This window comes from Monomorium pharaonis, chromosome 1, assembly GCF_013373865.1.
Source record: "Monomorium pharaonis isolate MP-MQ-018 chromosome 1, ASM1337386v2, whole genome shotgun sequence".
Lineage (NCBI taxonomy): Eukaryota > Metazoa > Arthropoda > Insecta > Hymenoptera > Formicidae > Monomorium > Monomorium pharaonis.
Window position 1 is genome coordinate 4,954,624 of NC_050467.1, and position 20,935 is coordinate 4,975,558.

The 20,935-nt window shown below is 43.4% G+C and overlaps 1 protein-coding gene across 4 annotated transcripts in view; it reads right to left on the reverse strand.

Annotated features, from left to right (window-relative positions):
- Positions 1–20,935, reverse strand: part of LOC105837442 — a 77,278-nt gene that overhangs the window by 9,264 nt on the left and 47,079 nt on the right. For all 4 annotated transcript variants that reach the window (XM_012682223.3, XM_036293459.1, XM_012682221.3 and 1 more), the window contains exon 2: positions 833–1,148. In XM_012682223.3, coding sequence (XP_012537677.1) covers positions 833–1,093 — 261 coding nt within the window. In that variant the 5' untranslated portion in view covers positions 1,094–1,148. The remainder of the gene's footprint in view (positions 1–832; positions 1,149–20,935) is intronic.

The following is a 20,935-nucleotide window of genomic DNA, read 5'->3' on the forward strand; positions in this document are numbered from 1 at the left end:
AAAGCAAAAGGAAAAAAAGAAAGAAAAAGAAAAGGAAAAGAAGAAAATTAAAGACAAAAAAAGGGAAAAAGGAAGAAGACAAGGAAGGGAAGGAAAAGAAGAAAAAAGGAAAGAAAAAAAAGAGAAAAAGAAAATGAAAAGGGAAGAAAAGAAAAAAAAGAAAAATCTGTGTCTCTTCTAAACGCATGTATCTGTTAATAATATTAATTGTAAGTTCACCTACTTGTAAATATTACATTACAGCGTCTTTTCATGGAGATGCTGTTGCTTGATAAGAATAGAAATTTTTTTTATTTATCCTTATCCTCCGGAGCGCTTTTTGCTGTCCAATCATTGTGGAGGCGCGTTTACCGCTGTCAAGAACCGCTCCGGAATACGTATATTTTCCGAATCGAAACGGTACGCACCACGTGCGTATCTTTTCGTGGAGGCGTTCCGATGGAGCGGATATTCCGTTCTCGGAATAGACCAAAAACGAACGTACAAAACGCGACGATACGTTTCTCGCGCGCGAAACGCGAGCAGAAATTTATTCATCCCCCTTAGTTTAGTCCGTAATTAACGATTAGAAAAAATCAGACGTTATCAGACAACATGAAATCTCCAACATATAAAAACTCTAGTCCCCCCATTAATACTACCCCAAGTCATCATTACGGTTAACAACCGATATTATCGGCGTGAGAATCTGCGACGTGTCTCCGCAGCACAAACCCTTGGTGCGCACCGCAACCGCAACGGATTGCGCGGCGGCTCGCGCGTTCTGCGGCACACGAGGAGCACAGCACGCCACGTCATCAGCGCGACTCGAAAAGCCGCCGCGAATCCTTACCTTATTAAGGTCGTGCGGAAGCGTGAGGGCCGGCGGCCTGCGGCCGCTTATGGTTCCCCCGTTGTGAATGATGCTTCCATTATTGGTGGCGCGTAGCCGCTGATTGGGCGGCTCCGGCAGGACCTTGTGTCCGTTCGGCTGCTGAGGGTGATGCCTCCCGAGCTCCCGGGGGAAGGATTGCGTCCACCCGCGTCCGGCAATCTCCTGTGACGGCCCGCTGGACGCGCAATATTGATGGGAGCTGCTGCTGTTGTTGCCCATTTCTATGCCGACCTGGCGTCCCTATGGTGCGCACGATTCGCCATTCATCTTGCATCTGGAAGGATCAGAAAGCGGGACCAATTATCTAACGTGTTCGCCTGAAATCCTATTGAAAGATACTGTGGATCTAATTGGATCCGTAATGTTGAATGTGCCATAAATCCGGGAATTTTTACGGGAGCAATAAGAATTACGCTGCTTTTTAAAGTATATAATATGACTTTCAGAAAGATAAGCTAATCAGTTAGACAGATCATACACTTCGCAGGAAGCTTATAAGTGAACTCTGAAAAGGCAATTCAGTTCACTGTATTTCTTGCGCCATGCTGAGGATTAGCAATATATTAATTAAGCAGAAATATAACGAGAACAGATACATTAGAAAAAGAATAACTAATTACATAAGGATTGGAATAAGTGTGACAAGCATTGTTAGAGATGGCGATGTGACGATTCTAGCGATAATGAACAAGAGAAATTGTGTAATAAAGAGAGATAAAAGACAATAATAGAATGAAAGAAACGTATAAGGAAATATGATAAATAAATGCAAATGTTGATACAGTGTTCTGAGCCAGGTTTAAGAACGTTGTAAGACGATTGAATAGCCAATTAAGAGGATCAATTTGCAAACCAGTTTCAATTTGCCTTAAACTCCATTAAAAGTATACTTTCGTATACCAATTTGTTGGGGCTTTGCATAAGACGATTAAGGGTGCAATTAAAAGTTAATGAGAGCAATTAATTTGCAAATATCTTACATAGCCCGCCTTAAATGCTCATCAATAAAACTATACCTTTGCATAATAACACACTCGTATTTTAACACCCGATACGTCTAATTAATATTTTCTCTGTAAGAAGTATATTTTACGAGCTGACTTCATCTATGATCTCATCAATGAAGAAATCACTCGCATGAATACAGATTAGGGAAGCATATATTTCTTATTCTATTCGCTTTGCGGAGATAAAAACGGGAATAATACGAGTACCATTACCTCCATTTATAATCTGTTTTTCTTACCATCTTCTCCGATTTTACGATTTACTCAAATTTCGTTAAAAAGTTCTCTGAATATTCTCGGAATTTATTTTTAGAATACAAAAATACAGAATTGGAATGATGATTAAACATATAACATACAAGAATTTAGAACAATGTATTGTCTTCTGTTGCAGCTATTTATTGCTAATCAACTGTCGATATTTTACATTATTAAAAAAAATTTATCAAAGAAATTTTGTCAGAAAAAGAGAGGTGGAATTTAAATCAATAATAAATTTCCAATAACGAGTTTCAATAGTATTTCTAAAAATTCCAGGTTTTTCCCGGTTTTTCCCGACAGCAAACACCTCTCGTATTCATAAAAAGGAGTTATTGTTTAATAACTTTCTAACATCTCCTATCGGGCGAAGGACGATTCGCGAGGCCATTGATAAACGAAGAGCGCACGGGTCTCCGGGAAGCAAAAGGAAGGGGGTGCGGAAGAAGAGGAGAGTAAATAACGCACGCGAGTTGACCGAACGATCCGAACGAGCAGGCCGATTATCTTACAGTTAGACGTGGCTTAACCTCGTGTCAGTCGTGTCGGGATACGAGGTGGAAAGAGGAGGAAAGAGAAAGAGAGATCGTAGGGAGGAGAGAGAGAGAGGTCTGGGATGCGTCTCTCTAAAGTAAGTTCTTCCATTCACCACCGGTGCAGGAGCAGGTGCCCCAACCTGCACACGCGACCTGTCCGTGTCGATCGACCGGTAGTACCGCTAGCCCGGGTTGAGTAAGAGCGATGGCGAAAAGCGCCGTCGAGAAAAGTCGACGTCGTTAAGGTAAATGGCGCAAAACGAGTAAGGCGGTCCCGCGTTAATGCATCTCGTATTCAACATCGGTGGAAACGACGGCGCGTGGAAAACTGGTTTTTCCCGCGGGTCTCTCCTTCTATCGCCTTCGTGTCTCGCGATCTCGAATCGAAAATAAAAGCATCGGGATCGTAGAGCAGCGTCGCGTTGCTCGCGCGCGCGCGAGATGCCGACTTATTTATTCGCGAAAAATTCCGCGGCGCGGGGTGAATGAGCGAAATTGCACTCGCGATCGCCTTTCAAGGAGGCGGATAATACCGGTATCGATGCCGGGCGTACGAACGAGAACGACGATCTGAAATCCAAGCTTCCTCCACCTCGGTTCGCCCCGGAGCTTGGCAGTTAAGACAACAACCGATTGATCGATAAACGCCAAGTGCAAATGATGGCTTAGATATCCCTCGATAGCTTAGATATTCTTCGGCGTGCGCGGGGTATATCGTTTGCACGCGTTTATCTGCGTTCACTGAAATGGCAAGGTCCGATACTTCAACACGTATGGTACACGTTTCACTTCCGCGCGGTGAAACAACGGGGGACCAGGTTGATCGATATCGTGGCCAGATCCGAGAAAAAGACACCGGGCGTGTTTCTCACAGTTTCACCTACGACAATGCGTTCCGAAATTCACGCGGCTTACAACCGCTTTAAACGTCGGTGTCTGCGCAATTTTTATCGCTGTAAGTTGTTGTAGCAGAACATTAACCGCTGAATTTGATAGAGCGAAACAGGAATCCTAAACAATACTCGCGCTGTCGCAATCTTTTAAATAACTAAACGTTTGCGGTTCATAGTCAATATTGTACATGTACATAAATACATAACGCATATAAGATTATATATGTGTAACACAGAAATTACAAGTTTGATAAAAATGTAAAAACAACTAGAGGTTTTTTTTTTACGAATCATGATATTTACACAGAAAAAAAAGATTAGCGCGGTAACAAAAATCTGCGCACCGCAGCTAAATTTTGGCTGTATACAACTGAAATTTATTTACCACGCGTACAGATTCTTGACTGCTGCAATAAATCTTTTTTTCTCCATGCAGCTAGGCCAATGTTTCCTTAGTAAAGCATTTTTCTTAAAAAGCTCTATTATGTGTTGGGGAAAAATCCAGACAGCAACACCTGTCGATATCTTGCTATTCGCTCGGCGTCGTCGGCGTTGATTCTCCGGCGGATTCGCGCGCGATTGTCGTGTCGCGGCGAGAGGATTCTCCGGGGCACAAAGTGGCAAGTGATGCATGACGGATGGCGGCGGTTATGATAACTCGAGCGTAGGGTATCCGCGGGGGGAAGGCGAAGGAGGAGAGAAGAAGGGAGCAACATCGGGAGGAAAAGGAGAAGGACGAAGCAGAAAGAGAAGGAAGTAGTGGAGGAGGAGGAGGAGGAGGAGGAGGAGGAGGAGGAGCGCAGGGGGCGACGAAGCGCGAAGGGACCCAGATAGAGAGAACGGGGAACGGGAAGGCAGGGGGAAGGAGGACGTTTGCCCCCTCGCGATGATCATCGCCGAGAGTCATCGAACTTGGAAGGATAGGAAGAACGATTCTCCGTCTGCCGTCTTCTCGTTCGCGATAGCTCGGCGCGAGCGCGAGCGAGCTAGGAGACGTAGGGATATAGGCAAGGCAAGGCAGGCAGGCAGGCAAGGCAGCTGCGTGGCCACGGCTATCTCGAGGAACTCGAATCGAACCCGGACTGTATTCCCGGGCGATATACATACGCCCACGTGTCGCGATTGTCGGCACAAATCATGCGCTTCCTGCTGCACGCGCCTTGCAAAAATCCCAAGCCGACGATCCGATCCGATTGGATCAAATCGAGAGCGCTAGTTGGTTCGTTTCTTCAATTTTTTTTTCCCTTCGCCCCTGTCTCTTCTTCCCTCCTTCGTTTTCTTTCTCCGGTGCGAATTCACGCAACGCCGAAGTTTTGTTTAACCAATGAAAACCTGCGCTTGCGACCTGTTATTAGAGATTGGCTTCGCTACTTCACAACAGAAGTATCATTCGCTGCATGCAGCGCGTTTGGATCGAGATTCGGAATCGATACGCGAGATAAAGCTCGGAAGCTCACTACATCGGAAATGATACAGAGGTGAAGGCCATTATTACGTTTCTGGATTCACGAAATAAAAGAGCGCATATCTTCTGCTTCAATGTCTCATCCCGCACGTTATTACGGCACGTCTTTCCTAATATGTTTCACCTCGCACATTTCGTCTTCCGACAACATTTAATGCTAGGAATCTGTTCAATGCGCGGGTATAATAATTTTTCCTGGCTAAATATGGCGTAGCAACTGAACGCAGGTGATATGTGACTTTCTGGAAAATGTCTCCAGAACTGAACGGAACTTTAGACAAACGATACAAGTAACATGATTAAAATTACTTAGAAAAGAATATAATCACTCTTAAAAGATAATTAAATATACATATAATTAAGTATTCTGTACCGTCGTCGATAACAATGTTCTAGTACAATTATTGCATACGGCAACACATACTCCAGTTTTGAATAAGATTTACAAAAAAAAAAAATCATCCGATGATATGGTCAAGTGACAATTATATACTAGTTTCTCGATGTTTCGGCAGCACAAGGCTGAAGTTTCGCAGCTAGACAGAAGACCTTTCTCACTTGGACTCGTGTAACCGCGTGTTCCGTCATCCGTAGAGCAGTGTCCACCCTGTATAACCGCGTGCCCCGTCTTCCGACAGGAACGTTTCTACCTTGTAGAACCGCGGCGGCCCCGCGGACGCTCGTAAAGAACAAAATGCCAATCCAATTTCCCGGAAGGTCTCACTCAGGCGAGTCTCTCTGTCTCTCTCTCTCTCTCTCTCTTGCCTTTCCACTCGCGTTCTCCATCTTCGCCTCGATCGGTTAAGGAGCCCAGAGCTTCTCTTCCTTTACTCGGGGATCTCGCGGGGAGACATTCCGCCACGCGAGAACGTCCGCTGGAATTTAACCGTTGCGCCCTCGGGCTCGGGAGGGACAACCGGTACTGGCTGCGGTGTGTGCGAAACAACGAGAGCCTACCCCGGTAATAAAAGCTGGTCTAAATATCTCAAACGCGCGCCGTCGAGAGGCCTCGTTGAACGACGTGCTACGGATAATCGACGATCGTCGGATCAACGGTGTCGGTCTCGTAGTTGCGTGCTACCATAACGCACACGCCAATTTCGAGAACGTTCAGGTAGACTACAAAATAAGCCAATAATAATAATTCACCTAAGACTACCTAAATCATTGCGGAATGTTACAACTCGAAGATTACTTTTACCGCAGTGCCAATTATCGTGTGTATTCACATTCGTAATATATCAAAACAGCACACACCCATATATATATCATGTGAAAATTTCGAAAGAAACAAAAAAAAACAAACAAATTGCAAGATGATGTTCGCATAATCGGATGTCCGAAGAATGTCAAGCTATCTCTCTATCCAAGTGCTCGTGACGCGAACAACTTGTGATCAACGGGATTGTTCGCGCAATGTCTCGCGTAGCGAAATAGGTCTCGCGTGTTCTCGGTACTCTGGACTCGTCGTTGATATTGATTTAACGAGCGGGACGATGGCGAAACACCTCGTCTCGAAGGTGAAGGAGGAGGACGAGGGGGGAAGGGAGGCCGGCGAAAAATCGCGATATTCGCCGCTCGCCGGTGAGAAACAAAGGCACGTGTGTACCCACGGGGGCCCCTACTGTCTGAATCTGTCGGGGCGCACACAATGGCGTGTTCCAACTTTCACATTTTGCTCGAAAGTAATAACATTACGACGCCGCCGTCGTGAAAATCCTACGGCGCGGCGCGCCGCAACCACGATCGGTCGCGGCGGCGGCGGCAATCTGCAACCCGCGCGCACAGATATTATCTCACCCCCAATGTACCATATATCAGCCCGGCTAGATCCGCGGTTCGATCGCGGTAATAATGATCGGATGGAACGCACAATGGGCGCGCAGGGGGCGCGGGTGGAGAAACATTATTGCCTCGCGCCGATGCCGCGGCAAGTCGACTTTCGACTCGGCTGTGACCCCTGACCCGCGCGCACCCCCTCGACGTTACCGAGGAGATCGAAACCGGTATACGACCATCCCTCGGATTGCGATCCCGAGCCAAGAGCGAGAGCTTTTTCGGTTCACAGAATCCACGGCGCAAATTACACGGAACGGATACGCCTCGGAAAGATTTGAGGTAAATGTCCCAGCGACCGTACCCAGTGTCCCGGTCACTTACCCGAAACTTATTGACCTTAAATGCGCTTTTTTATAATGTTAAACTTTAATTGTAATTTTTAAACCATCTTAAGATTTTAACAATTTTAACATTTTAATATACTTGTAAATTATTTTTAAAATATTTTACAAATTAACATTAAAAAAAATATTTTTTTATGTTAGAAAAAGATTACCAATACTGACAATATTGGTACTTTGGTTTTGGATAATATTTCTCAAATAAAAGCTAAAAATAAAGTTTTGAAACATAAATGTAAACTAGAATCTCATCAATTGGTGTAGCGGTTCAATCTGGTATTGTAAAAATACTCGATTCAAATCGTGTTTTTATTAGTATTGAGACAATGCAATGTTTTGTTTAGATTTTGCAGATATCTTCAAAATAATTTAAAAATTTTTCATATTTTTATATTCCATATTTTAGTTAGTTACGTCATTAAGTCTTTCTGTATCGTAAATTCTTATAAAAATTCAATAAACTTGATTTATCACATGCTCGGCAGCTACAAAAATTATTGAAAATATACTGATTGATTTTTCAACGCGCAATAATAAAATCTCATCGACAAACAAAAATAAAACTGTAAGTATCTAGATTTCAATATTTTAGATTGATGTTTTCACGTTGATTAAAGCAATTTCACGTTTATTAAAACAAAACTTAATTCGCAAATATCATAAGTTTTCATAATACATTCGTGTACACACAATTCCTAATTTTAATTTTTCCAACTAAAATTGTCAAATAAAATTCTCCATCGTTTCTCCCGACGTTAATAGTGCGGCGCAGAAATCCCCGTGTTGCGTCATCATAATCCACTGTCACAATTACTTGAAGTGTTAATTGCGCGGTCACGACGAGAGCGAACGAATTTCCTAACGAAACGTCGCACTTTCGTGCCGCGAGACTAATTTTCCTTCGCGAGCATTAACGACTCTTGCGTTCGTTTGTTCGTTCGCTCGCTCGCTCGCTCGCTCTTCCGTGACTCCTGTTGAACGCGAGCTGCGAGTTCGCGGGCGCGAAACACAAGACGAACGGAGACTGACTCTTTTCGTCCTCCCCCTCCTCTGCCGTACGTATCACGGCGCGGTAGATAGCAAACGGCTCTTGTAACTCTCGCCGAGATAAATGCAGATTGTGCGAGTAGGTATACGTCTAGGCCTGTCTCGCAACTCTTGCTTAATTGACGCTGAGATCCTTCGGATGCCGTTCCCTCTCCTCTCGCGATTTCCTTGTCGGGAGGGAGCCGCGAGGTCGAAGCCGAGCGAAGGGTAAAGCGAACGAGAGAGAGAGAGAGAGAGAGAGAGAGACACGAAGGGTGAAACATGGACAAGGAGAGGAGGACAGCGAAAAAGGGGAGGAAGAGAGAGGAATATGGGGTGAAAGAGAGAGAGAAAGAGAGAAAAAGGGAGGACGAGTTATTAACCGGGCATAGGTGCGCGAGTAATATATCGCACGTGGTCATAGCTACTGTGAATCGAGTATATCGAGCAGAGTACTTTAGCTCATTAAAGAGCGCACGGCTGCACCCGCCGTCGACTTCTCGGGAGCTTTAATTAATCAGGAATCGTAACGTTAGACCATCTGTCGGCGATAAGGCCGCACAGGTGCCGTATATACGCGCGTTCCGTATTCGCGATCGCGATCATCCGGCGCGTAATGCGTATATACGTGATTACAGAGCGTGCGCCAGCCAAATAGGCGCAAAAGGCATCCTCCGGTAATTACGGAGACCCCGAAGTATCTTCGGGAAACTTAACCGCGCGGCGGCACCGAGGAGGGAACGAGGTCGGAACTTGCGAGAGGAGGAAGAGAGAGAAACGAAGAAATCTGACAAACGCGTAATGTCGCTCTGTATACCCGAGGTAGCCACTTGACGCCGCGCGACGACCAAGCTTTTCGAAGAGGAAGCGATAAAAACCCCGAGGTAGCGTCACTGGAATCCGCCGGTCGGAATCATTTGGAGATTTCCTGGATTTCTCTCTCTCTCTCTCTCTCTCTCTCCATTCTATTCATTCGACTTTCAGATTAGGATTCTTCAGGATTGTATTTCATCATCGCGCGTCCCGTACGTGTCTCCAATTCGAGGACCCCGATCTCTCGATGCCGCTCACGTCCGCTAAACCCCGTCGCGTCGCTGCATCGACACGACACGTCCCCCCCCCCCCCCGCATACATTTGCGCTCGGAACGCGTAGGATCTGATTAATCGTTCAAGCGCAACTTTGTCATCGTGTCCCACGAGTCGTGGCGCAAACGACGACCGGTCGCCGCCGCCGCCGCCGGCCGGGGCTCGCGCATCCCCGGGAACGCGCTCTCCGGGATCGTTTAATTACTGGCAGCGGCCAGTGTTTGCATGCGAAATGCGTATCCACGCATCCTGCGCTAGTAATTGCCCCTTTACGTGTCACGAGCCGAGGGGAGGAAGAGGAGAACGACGACGACGACGACGTCAAGACATAGTTGCCACAGGTGCCGCCTCCGGTAACATCGATCCTTCCGGCCGGCGTTTACATCGCGCGCCTAATGCATGCCAACGACTGAAGATACATGAAAAAGTGCCCTTCCGCCCGTTAACGTAATCCTCCCGTAATCCGCGATATCTCCCGCCCTTCCCCCCCCCCGCCGGCCGTGCCGTTGCGCCGCGCTGGGATTACGCTAAACGAAAATATAGATTTCCGGCCCTGCTAATTTACTTCTTGCATTGCTTCGATCAAAATTTCAGCTTGGATCTGGCGCGACGACTCGTTCACGTTAATAAGAACTTCCCTGAGAAATTCAAGAATTTACAGAGCGATAAGGCTGTACTATGTAGGCTAACTTCAAATTATATTTCTTTTAAAGAGCCAATCAATTTCTAAATTACAATCTCGAATCGGTTTCTTTGATCGAATCGGTCCTCGTCGATCAAAGAGATATCGCGATCGAGGTTGCCCCGAATTTAATTAATCGCGCAAAAGTGAAGTTGGCGAAACGCGCGACGTGTCGGGGAGCGAGATAAAGGCATGAGAGGAGAAAGAGGGGGGGAGTGGGAGGGGGGAAACGACACGAGAGAAGAGATTCCTCGGGCGGATTCAGGTCGCGGAACCCGTGCGAAAAAGAAAGTCCTGCTCGGAGGAACAGCTCGAGATCGGTGCTCCTCCGGTGAGAGTGGAACCCCGCGGGAATCATTGCTTCCCCTCCCCTCCCGTTTCCTCCCCGCCGAGCGTTCGATGACCGAAATTTATTCCGTGTTACAGGTACACAGAAGCCGCCGAATTCACGTGCCTTAGAACGAAAGTAGGTGGGCCCCGGCCAACATAATCCGCTGCAGGCGCATTCCGCGTCGCGCCGTAGAAAGTTTTGCGCGGTGCGGATCGATCCGGACGGTGGACGCGCGCTTGTCCCGCGCGATTCGGCGCGACTGCCCGCGGCTCTCTCGCTCATAATAATCGCCGGCGATCGTTGGTACATCGCAACAGTTCGGCTCATTACTTTTCTCGGACGGTGACAAAGTTCTTGTACCAGTCGGGAATTCCTTGAAGAGAAATGTAGTGAAAAGAAAAAGAATATAAGGGGAAAGTTTGCCGAAATCGCATCGCCTCGTGTAAAAATTCAGCCGCTTGTACCCGCACACTGTCTGCAGAATTATTTGAGAGCTATATACAGTACTGCCGTGATTTATGTTCACAGGAAATGATGATAATGGAACTATTTTTCGATGCATCTTTCAGCTGAATTTTCCGGAAAATGTAAGACATACATATATGGCATTTCTAATTTTTAGTAACAGAAATATTGTTGGAACTAGATTAAAGTTTTCTTTTCGCTCTCGTGTTTGTATTAGACGGAGTTTCATAAAATAATATCCTATCCTACATCGTACGACGATGCTTATATTGTGATTTTAGAGATATAAATGATTAGAGATATTTTTCACACGGAAATGGCCAAAAGAAAATACGGCAAGTGGTATCCAGAATCTATGAATCGTGCACCTACAGAAAAGATTTCTGGACCTAATGCTATTATTTTTCGATCTATTATGAAATAGGATCGGTACAGCGCCAATCAGATTTATTATCAAATAAGGAATATTTTATTCTTAAATGGGAAGTTCTTAAATTTAGAATAAAATGACTTTTGCTGTCGTCTTATTAATTTTCTTAGAATAATTTAGTAAATTTGTGACAATCTTATGATATTCTAGATTTAAGAATAGACCGATTCGAAGATGGAAATTTCTGATTTAATCTTAATCTTGTATTATTTTTATACTACATAAGATTGTAATAAGATTAAATATATCAAGAATATTTTTTGTCTTGGTATCAGAAATTCTTTCTGAGAGGGTGCTGTCAAAGAATACAGAGTAAAATAAAATTGAATAAAGTAGAAAGAAAACACGGCATTTCCGACATTATCGAAATAAAGTTTTTACGAAGAATGAAACAAATGAATAAACACCACAAAATGTCAGTGTGTGTCCAAATATTGGCCTTCGGTTTTCAAATATATTCTTTAAAAGAAAGATTTAATTTGCAACTTAGCCGTTTGAGAAGCCTGACATCTGAAGTTGCAAATAATCCCGCCGGCCGGTAATAAAACTAGGTCTCTAAAAAATTCATCTTGAAATCACGAGAGGAGCTGTCGTTATGAACTAACGGTGAAAAAAGTGGTCTGACAGCCTGACGGATGTCGAGTATCGACAGGTATGGACGAGTGCCGGAAGCGTAATTAAAAGTAGCGTGTTTAGAATGAGAACGAAGGGACGGCTTCAATTATCGAGTGTACATTTTAACGACTAACGATAAGCGTCACGGAAGAAGCAGCTTGTCGTCCCCTCGCGCGCGCCAATTAAAATAGATCGCTCGAACGCGAAATTCCGACGTATCGCGTGCGTATGTTACTCGCAATTCTGCGGGGACCAACCACAGGTGGAATCTACGAATAAGAATTCAAATCGACATGCATACGTGAATATTGATACGATGCAAGCATTTACGTTGGAAATTGAGTAAATAATTCGAAGGACGGCTCCGCGGTTTCTCCAAAATAAAAATTTTTCAATAAAAATTTCTAGTTTTCCTTTCAAGTAATAAATATAATCTTAAAATTTAAGGAAAACATGCAAATTTTTATTTAAATAACTATCATTTTCTTAAAACTGCATAAATAAAACAAGTTTTACATGGAGGACCAGATTTAAGTTCCTTCTTCAAGATTTTCAAAAAATTCGTGTTCTCAAAACATTCTGTGACAAGCTAACCACTTGCAAGTATGTTTAAAAAATTAAAAATCTACGTTGACAGTTATTATTTACAATAAATCTGCATAAACAATTTTTAACATACAATTAAAAATATATTTAATAAAGAAAACCTCTTCCTTTTTTACTATTTTATTACCGTTTTCTTTGAAAATTCACGAAAAACGGTACTTTTAGACCTTTCAACTTATTATTTTATTTCTCTTTAAACGGTCGAAAAAAAATGTTAATTTTTATTTGAACGGATGAAAAATTTATCCAAAAGTTCAAAGAGACTGGTTCGTTTAAGTTACCTCGCTCCTCTTTCGTTTCCCGATCGACAACTTTCTACATGTGATGATTATGACATCGACATATTGCGACTCGTCGCGTGCTTCGATCAAATTGTCGTCTAAGTCGAATTAAAACGTTCAACGGTGCGTGTAAAAATCAGCTAAGACGGTATTGTCGGTGTAGACGTACAATAAATTTCTCCTGCAAACAAGACCAGCACAAACGCACGCTGCATATTGCGCGATTAGAAATCTCGCTCAGGATTGACGAGCATAATGATACTTCTGGAACATTTCCTAACGCTATGGTTACAACGCACACACGTATGCTCGTGAAATTTCAATTTAAAAAGATCCGTAATCTTGAAAATAAAACATTTCGACATGAAAAGAGATACTGTACAAGCGCAAATCGTCGCTAATTTACATTTGAAATCGAGTACAAATTACTTGACAGAATATAGAAAAGAATTGGTTGCAAACATCTCATCATTTCCAATTAAATTATTTACCAAAACCAATATGACAGAAATCAGTTATAAATATTTAATTATTTCTAACTACTTAATACGATTAATATAACAAAAGTTAATTATAAATATCCCATTAGTTTCATTAAATCGGTACGTACGCTGGTAATCAGCGCATCCAGGAAAATGCATATAATTAAGCCGTGATTGAAACACGAGTGCGTACTTTTGCGTTGCGATTACCCGAAGATTACGCCCGGCAAAATGAAATCTCATCGGCGATAGGTGCGCGAGCTCCAATCGAAACATCCAGATATTCGACCGGGCCGTAACTGGAGCGTGAATGGAAATACAACCATCATCTCTACGGTGAGTCAAACCTCCCGGCGAGTTTCACGTTAGGCGTCACGCAAGGAAAATCTCGCGCGACGACGCATCCGTTAGGAAACACGTTAGAAATATCGTCGTTCCACCTGCGAGCCGCCGGGTTTAAGCGATCGGGTCTTATTGCGTTCCAGGCGCGCCGATCAAACCGACTGGATTGCTCGCTCTCGTAATCACGATGTGAAAACGCCCTAGCAGTTCTACGACAATCAACCGCGAAGACGAGATCGCGCTACTCTTCCCGATCGGGAGATTGAAACGTCAGAGGAACTTTTGCGCTTGAGGTATCAACAGTTGAACGTAACTCTAATATTTGTAATCTCGTAGCGATATACGATCAAAGAATATTGAGACTTTCTTGCAATTGATTTGGCCACGTTCTATTTGAATAGCAGTCAATTTATATTTTTTTTTTTTGTATCCTTCGATTATCGCTAAAAATACAAATTAATATTTCAGGCAAAATTTGCTTTGCTCTCGAACAACGATTTATGTTCGACTATTTCAGAAATTAACATGAAATTAATAGAGACATAAAATTAGCATAAAATTAGTAGAATCTACACAAATATACATTGAAATCATAAACATTCACGATATATTGCTAGTAATTTTATCATTATACGTCAAGAGTATACTTTCTTATCGAACGTTAATTTCTAACGCGGTCCCAATGCGATCTTTAACGCGCAGTATGCTGCGGCCTTAATGAACGTTCGCACGATAGCGGGTCGCAATATTAATAATCATGCGTGTCGATAGCGGCAGTCACCGCGGGAGAAATCGAGGTCAGATGGGATCAATTAAATAATTCTTTAATTAATTTTTGATCGCACGATTTCACTTCCTCGAGATAACGTCGTCGTTCCTGGTGTCCACGTCGACGATAACGGCGCAAATCTAGAGTTGACATCGCGAATTAAATGCATCACGTTATCTTTCGCAAAGATTAAAACTAGCGTTGATTATGATTTACTATACTTATAATTTCTAATTTCACAAAAAGTATCTATCTGCAAAAACGTGCAAGATGATGGATAGAAATTGTAGCGATTATTTTTACTTGTTTACACTCGCCTGAATTCGTCGAGATTATACTTATTGGGGTTGCTGACTTTCTCGAGCGAGCGTGGTGGCTTTCAGCAAGAGGAAACGGTGTTACGCCATCGACCGCCGGAACTGCCCGATGAATCGTGATCATTCTTCCGTCTCTCTTTCCCGCTGAAAGACCATCGCTCCTATATACTCGCCGATAATAACGGTGCCCAGTTACAATTGCGTAATGGAAGTAAAACAAGTAATCGCGGTTGGTATAGTCGTCAGATTTTTTTCCGCTCTAAAAAAGCGATTCTCAAACTCAAAAGCGAGATCTCCGCGCAGAATAAGACATTATCTCGTATGTGATTACTTAAATGATTAATTAATAATATAGAATTTAAATAATTATACGAGAGCTGATCTCGATAATTAGTTATGCATAAATAGTATAATATTAAATCAAGATTATTTATTATAATTTACAAGAGTATTATTATAGAAAATACGAGAGAGAGAGAGAGAAAGAGAAATGCAATATAAATTTATTACTACAATCTAAAGGTTATAAAAACTGACGAGTATTTTTCGGAAAAAAAAATTTGCGTGCAAAAATTATCTAGATGTGATAACAAAATAAAATTCTACATCGCAAAAAATTTTTTGCTGATATAGACAGATTTCTTGATGTTACAATCAAAATGTATCGCTAATTTTTATATCTGCTAGAATTTTGGCTGTCACGTATAGAATTGGAAAATTATGCTTCTATGCAGCTAGATTGATTAAGTGCAATACATACACATATCACAGTATTTGCTATATTATTTATCTATCTCAGCTAGATTTTACACACATACAATTTTCGAAAGAGAGGGCAAGATTGAAAAATTGAGATTATTAAAGTCAATAATGCTGCAGACGATGCTGAAGATAAAAACAAGTATAAAGCGCACTTTCTTAAAGATTATCGTAGCGATAACATGTTTGAGACTCCTTGACCGCCGAAGGGTACTAAGATGCATCCCTCTCGCTTTACGAGCGACAACGGCATACTACAGATTCTCCAGATAACGTTCACGGTTACGCACCGACGAACAAAGGATCGTCCCGCGTTCATTTTTGTCACGCGCGCGCCTTCCACGCGGCCGGGGTTCATGGCGAAACGTAGCGTAATTTTATTGCATAACACACACCGCCTCGCACTTGCTCGTATACTGGCGTTTTTGAGGTCAGGCGATTTTACTTTCTTCCCCGGCTTACGATCTCTCAAAAGAGACCTTTGGCATCCCCATAACCGAAACGACGATCGCGTAGGGCGTCGGTTTATCTCGTCGCTCTCTCACGAGAGCCATTAGGCAGGTTTACGAAACTTATGCTAACGAGCGATTCGTGTTCGTTACAAAATTACAATACAATGCGGTGTGCGAATAAGATGCGATGGAAAGACGTCACGTGGATTACGATCGGCATTAAATAATGCGATATTTTCGGCAATAAGCATATCGCGACACGCCAGTCGCGACGTTCGGCACGAATTCAAAGGATTGTTGTTGATCATTATCGGCCGCTGGTTGTAGGTAGCCAAGGCCTGAAATTGCCTACGCGAGAGAGTCCCGCCTACGCGCGAGGCGCGTAAATAAAACGAGCATTCCACCGAATCGGTCACGATGGCTCGTCGCCACATGTAAGTGACAGCAATACGACGCACGAATATTGCGTATTATCGAATTCACCACATTTCGTCGAAAATAACAACGAGCGTTGTGTGTTGCCGGGCAAATTAAAAGAAAAAAAAATAAGTTTCTCGAAATATATGACACGTAAGTAATTTTCAGAATTGATGCAATTCTAACAGCCTAGAGTTCAAGAGATTAACAAAAAGATCAGCTCACTGTCCAATTCTCAAATTTAAAGAAATTTTCGTTGATCAACTTTCGTACGCGATTCTCTTTTAAATCCACAATTGCAAGACAGACGATAACAGTCGAGTGTGATTTTAGTAACTGGCAGTTCTATACGTCGGATGGACGACGTTCTCGCGTGAAAGGCAAGCTTATCGGGGACGTCGCCTTGCCTGCCAGGCATATACAGGCTAGGAAGAATGCCCAGCGGGCGTATCTACGCAGGATGTCTAGCAACAGCAGCAGCAGCAGCAGCCATATCTGCGAAAGAGACAAGCGCGGGCTGCCGTTCCGAGCATCGATATCTCGCTTGAGGAAACTTTCACACGCCGGGACACCGAGCTGATGCTCGCGACATCGCGAGGGATATCCTCTTCCTCAAAGTAGCCTCGAGTAAACGAACGATCTGTATCTTAATAGGAAGCTCTGTTAGATGCATTACAACGGCGAAGAGCCACGTGCTATCCTAATGGCTAAGTGGCATGTACGTTTTATCCGCGCCGGGGAACACTCGGTGTGTTTCAGAGATGCGTTTGCGTTTCATAATCGTAAAGCATAACCGCGGCTATTGCACTCGCCGGAGGCGCGATTTTAATTAGCACGCTTTACGAGTGGAAAGAGAGAACGAGACGGAAAGAGAGAAAAAGAGAAAGTGTGAAAAATTAGAGATGAAAAATGTAGAATGGCAATTGTGAACAAATTTTCGTAAGACAATTTACGCGTATTACATGCGAGTGTTTTGAAATGCGCAACGTGATCGCAAAATTAAAAAAAAAAACAGATTATATTAAAAAATATTAATTTCATCTAACATTATCAATTATTGAAATAATACTGTAAGTCTTCAGAGTATAATGATATATAAATAAGGATTATTGTAAATCTTGTGAATAGGCTTTTTTTCCAAGTTGAACTCAATTGATTTTGTTTAATTTATTAAATATATAGACGCGTGTAGAAGCATAAAAAATATGTAGCAATTTTGTGAAAAAAAAAAAATTCTCAAAAACAGCGCTTTTTTCCGCGCTCTAAAATACCTTGATACCTTAATTCTAGTCGTAGCCAAAATGAAAATCTCTCGGTGACGCGAGACGCAATCTCGATGACAAGATACATGTAACGATGCGATAACCCCGCGCTTTAAAACTCCATTAATACTGAATATAGTTGCGAAAGGAAGACACGACGGACATCGTCGGCGAGCGGCCACTTTCGAAAAGCCGGCGCGGCGATGAAAGAAGGACGGCGGCGTCTCCCGTTTTTGTTGCGCGCACATTTAAAGCGATAATTGCCGATCCGACGTTAAAGGTCGGCGGCCGATAATTGGCAGTTTTATGACGAATTTCACTGTCTTTACGAGGCCCCAATCACCGCAGCTTTCCCTCCTTCGGGCGGACGCGCGGCGCGTTCTTCGTGTCCGCCCGCTAGAAAACAGGAAAAGGTGCTCGATGCTTCAATGCATCCCGTTGCATGCGCGCAACGTCTGTTTGAAGAACGCGTTGTTACTGCGCTGAGACCTCTCTATAACGGCAACACGCAATATGTATGTTTTAGCGACATAATACAGAATTGTGTAATACGCGTCTATTTTGACGTATAATAAAATAGTTATCGATCTATTGATTTTATTGCGGAATTATAAACCACTAATAAACTATCTTTTGGTCGGCTGGTATATATTTATTTACTTGCAACCTAAAATCTTGTTGAGTAACTATCGGGTCGAGATTAGCCTTCGTGCGAGTCTTCATTATCGCTTAATTCAGGCTCCATTAGTATTGGCATTTGAGTGACGTGTGCGCAGCTCGTCAATCTAGATCTTCAATTTTCGTTATGGATACTCCGGGATCCGATATTTTGCTGTTGTCCCGAGGAGCTCCGACTCCTGTCTTAACGTTTTTCGAAACGCCCCCCGGCTCTTCTTCGCGCCATTTAATTTAGGCACCGCCGCCCGCCCTTTCGTCGAATCCGTTCGGCGCGATACTTGAAATTATGCGTAATCGCCTCGAACTCGTTAACTTAATGCGAAGGTGTATATCTCGGAAACACGCGAGTGCACGCGGGAATCGTCAATTCAACCGCGAAATAAATTTTGCATTTGAATCTTTCGTTTCATCTCTCTCCGTCGCGTTTACAAAGGTGGTCGCAACAATCATCAAATGTATATATCGAGTTCAACGTATTCTAAGGTCGAACTTATCGCTACACGTTTAATAAAACGTTTTGCAAAGCATTTTTAAGCAAAAAACAAACAAATTATAAAGAGCTCGTTAATGCTAAGCAAAAATTTGTATTAGGAAAATTGGTATTGGCTCGAGATATCGACCTGTTTATCTTATTATTTTCATTTTTAAAGAAGAACCGTGCATTACTTCAAGAAGGAACGGAGGGAAACTCTTCCCTTTTACAAGCTTACGTAAAATGGTGATTAATAACTATTACTTTGGACTTTTGCAGAGAAAGATACTTGACGGGATACCACACGTCTTCTTGCCATAGTTAGCACGTCGCCTTACTTCCAACTCTCTTCTGCGAAGTTAATTCCTCCTTGCATAAGCGCTTCAAGTCGTGAATACACCACAGCTCGATTGTTTGAGTTGACGAGAGAACCGGCTAATAATCGTAGTCAAATAATTACCAGAACCCGTCGCTCATCCTGACAATTAATTAGAGGCTGCCTTCAATCACCGTCGCTCTCTCACGCTTCCACCGCCGACGTGTCTCGCTCCTCTCTCTCTCTCGTCTGCGACGCCGCGCATTTCTCGGGCATCTAAGCGCTGCCGCGGAATGAGCAGTTTTGGCGAACGGAAGACGGAATTGGAGGGACGGGAGAACGCGAGAGTCCCTTGGGGACGCACGAAGGTGGTAATTAACGCTAACACGTGTCGGGCAAACATAGGCGAGGCTTCCGAGACTCCGTCGAGCGCAAGGCCGTTGACATTACTCCGCAATATCGTCTTCCGAGCATCGCGTATATTACCGCGCCGTTTCCAAAATTTCTTCAAAATTAACACACTTCCAAATCTCGCAAGATAGCACGCTTGTTTGCCGACGCGGTCTAAACTCCCAACATTCTTGCATATTTCTTGAATTTTCGTGAAACTCCCCTTTGATGCAATCCCGTGTGAAATTTTACGCGATCGGTTCCTCACGGCACCGTGACAATTGCAAAAATCTATGAGAAAAAAAAACGCGCGATGCGACATTTTAACTCTGCTTGTTCAACCAAGCGCGAGGCTGGAAATTTGCCGGATTAAATTCACGTGACTTGTGCGACACGTGGAATGTACCAGGCGACAGTCCGTGCGAAATTTTAGAATTAAAACACATTATGTCCTACCATTCAATTATGCTTACGCCGTATACAAAACGCGCGTATTTCTAAACGCGCGGTAATCGTGCAGTTCCAAACACAATGTGTCCAACGGACAAAAACGCGAGCGCGCGGTCTCACACCTGGGAATTTCCCTAACTCAAGGTCCGATTAGAAAATGTAACAATGGCGACATCAGCCGGAGGACAGCAATTAGGTGCCGCGTGCGAAGGAAACTGGAGAAACTCGGCAATTATGCGCGACCGTTCCGAACGACGACGTGTAGCTTTCAAAGTTTGCCATGCGTACAACTATGTTTAACTTAGAGAACGATTTACGATATTCCCCTCTGCAGAAATCGAAACAGATCGTAGGTGAACAAGAATTCAGTGCCTTAAGCAAAGATTATTTTCCACAAGGTAGAACAATATACAAATAAAGACTTTTTACATGTATTTTGCAGAAACAATTCAACTTTTTGTTGTACAAAATAAAATATTTAATTCTCAATTAAACAACTTTTGTTAAAAGCATTTAAATTTACTTTTCTAGGAGCCTCGAAATACATCATTATTGTACTTTTGTGTCTCATAAATAACAACATTATACTCTCGTATTTTATATCAAGACACTTTTCAAGCTGTATTAATAAATCTTATTATCTCTTTGCTATCGAAATTTCACTGATAACTCTCACAATTTGCAAATAATTTGAATTCCAAGTAAAACTTGAGAAGAGAGAGAGAGACTGGTCCCTCCATCAAAGACTATCATCCTAACTACTAAGTCCCTTCTCGTGTCCACGTCCTCCTTTGCAGTTACCGCGCTTAGTGGGACAGCTCGAAGAGTGCCAACTTTCCAGCGACTCGCCGGTCACTATTATGCGAAAAGGATTCGCGCCGGAGGATCGCGGCCTCGCGTGCGGAATCAATCGCGCGAGGCCGCGCCGCAAGTGCTTGCCGAAGAATTTACACGGCGGCACGCGCGTGTGTGCACAGGTGCGCATACACGCTCGGGCTTGTCGGTCACGAGGAGAGCGCGAGGTCGAAGAGCGCGAATAGCGATCGAAATAGGTTTGTATACTGTGACGATGTTACGTCGAACCTCGTGACCT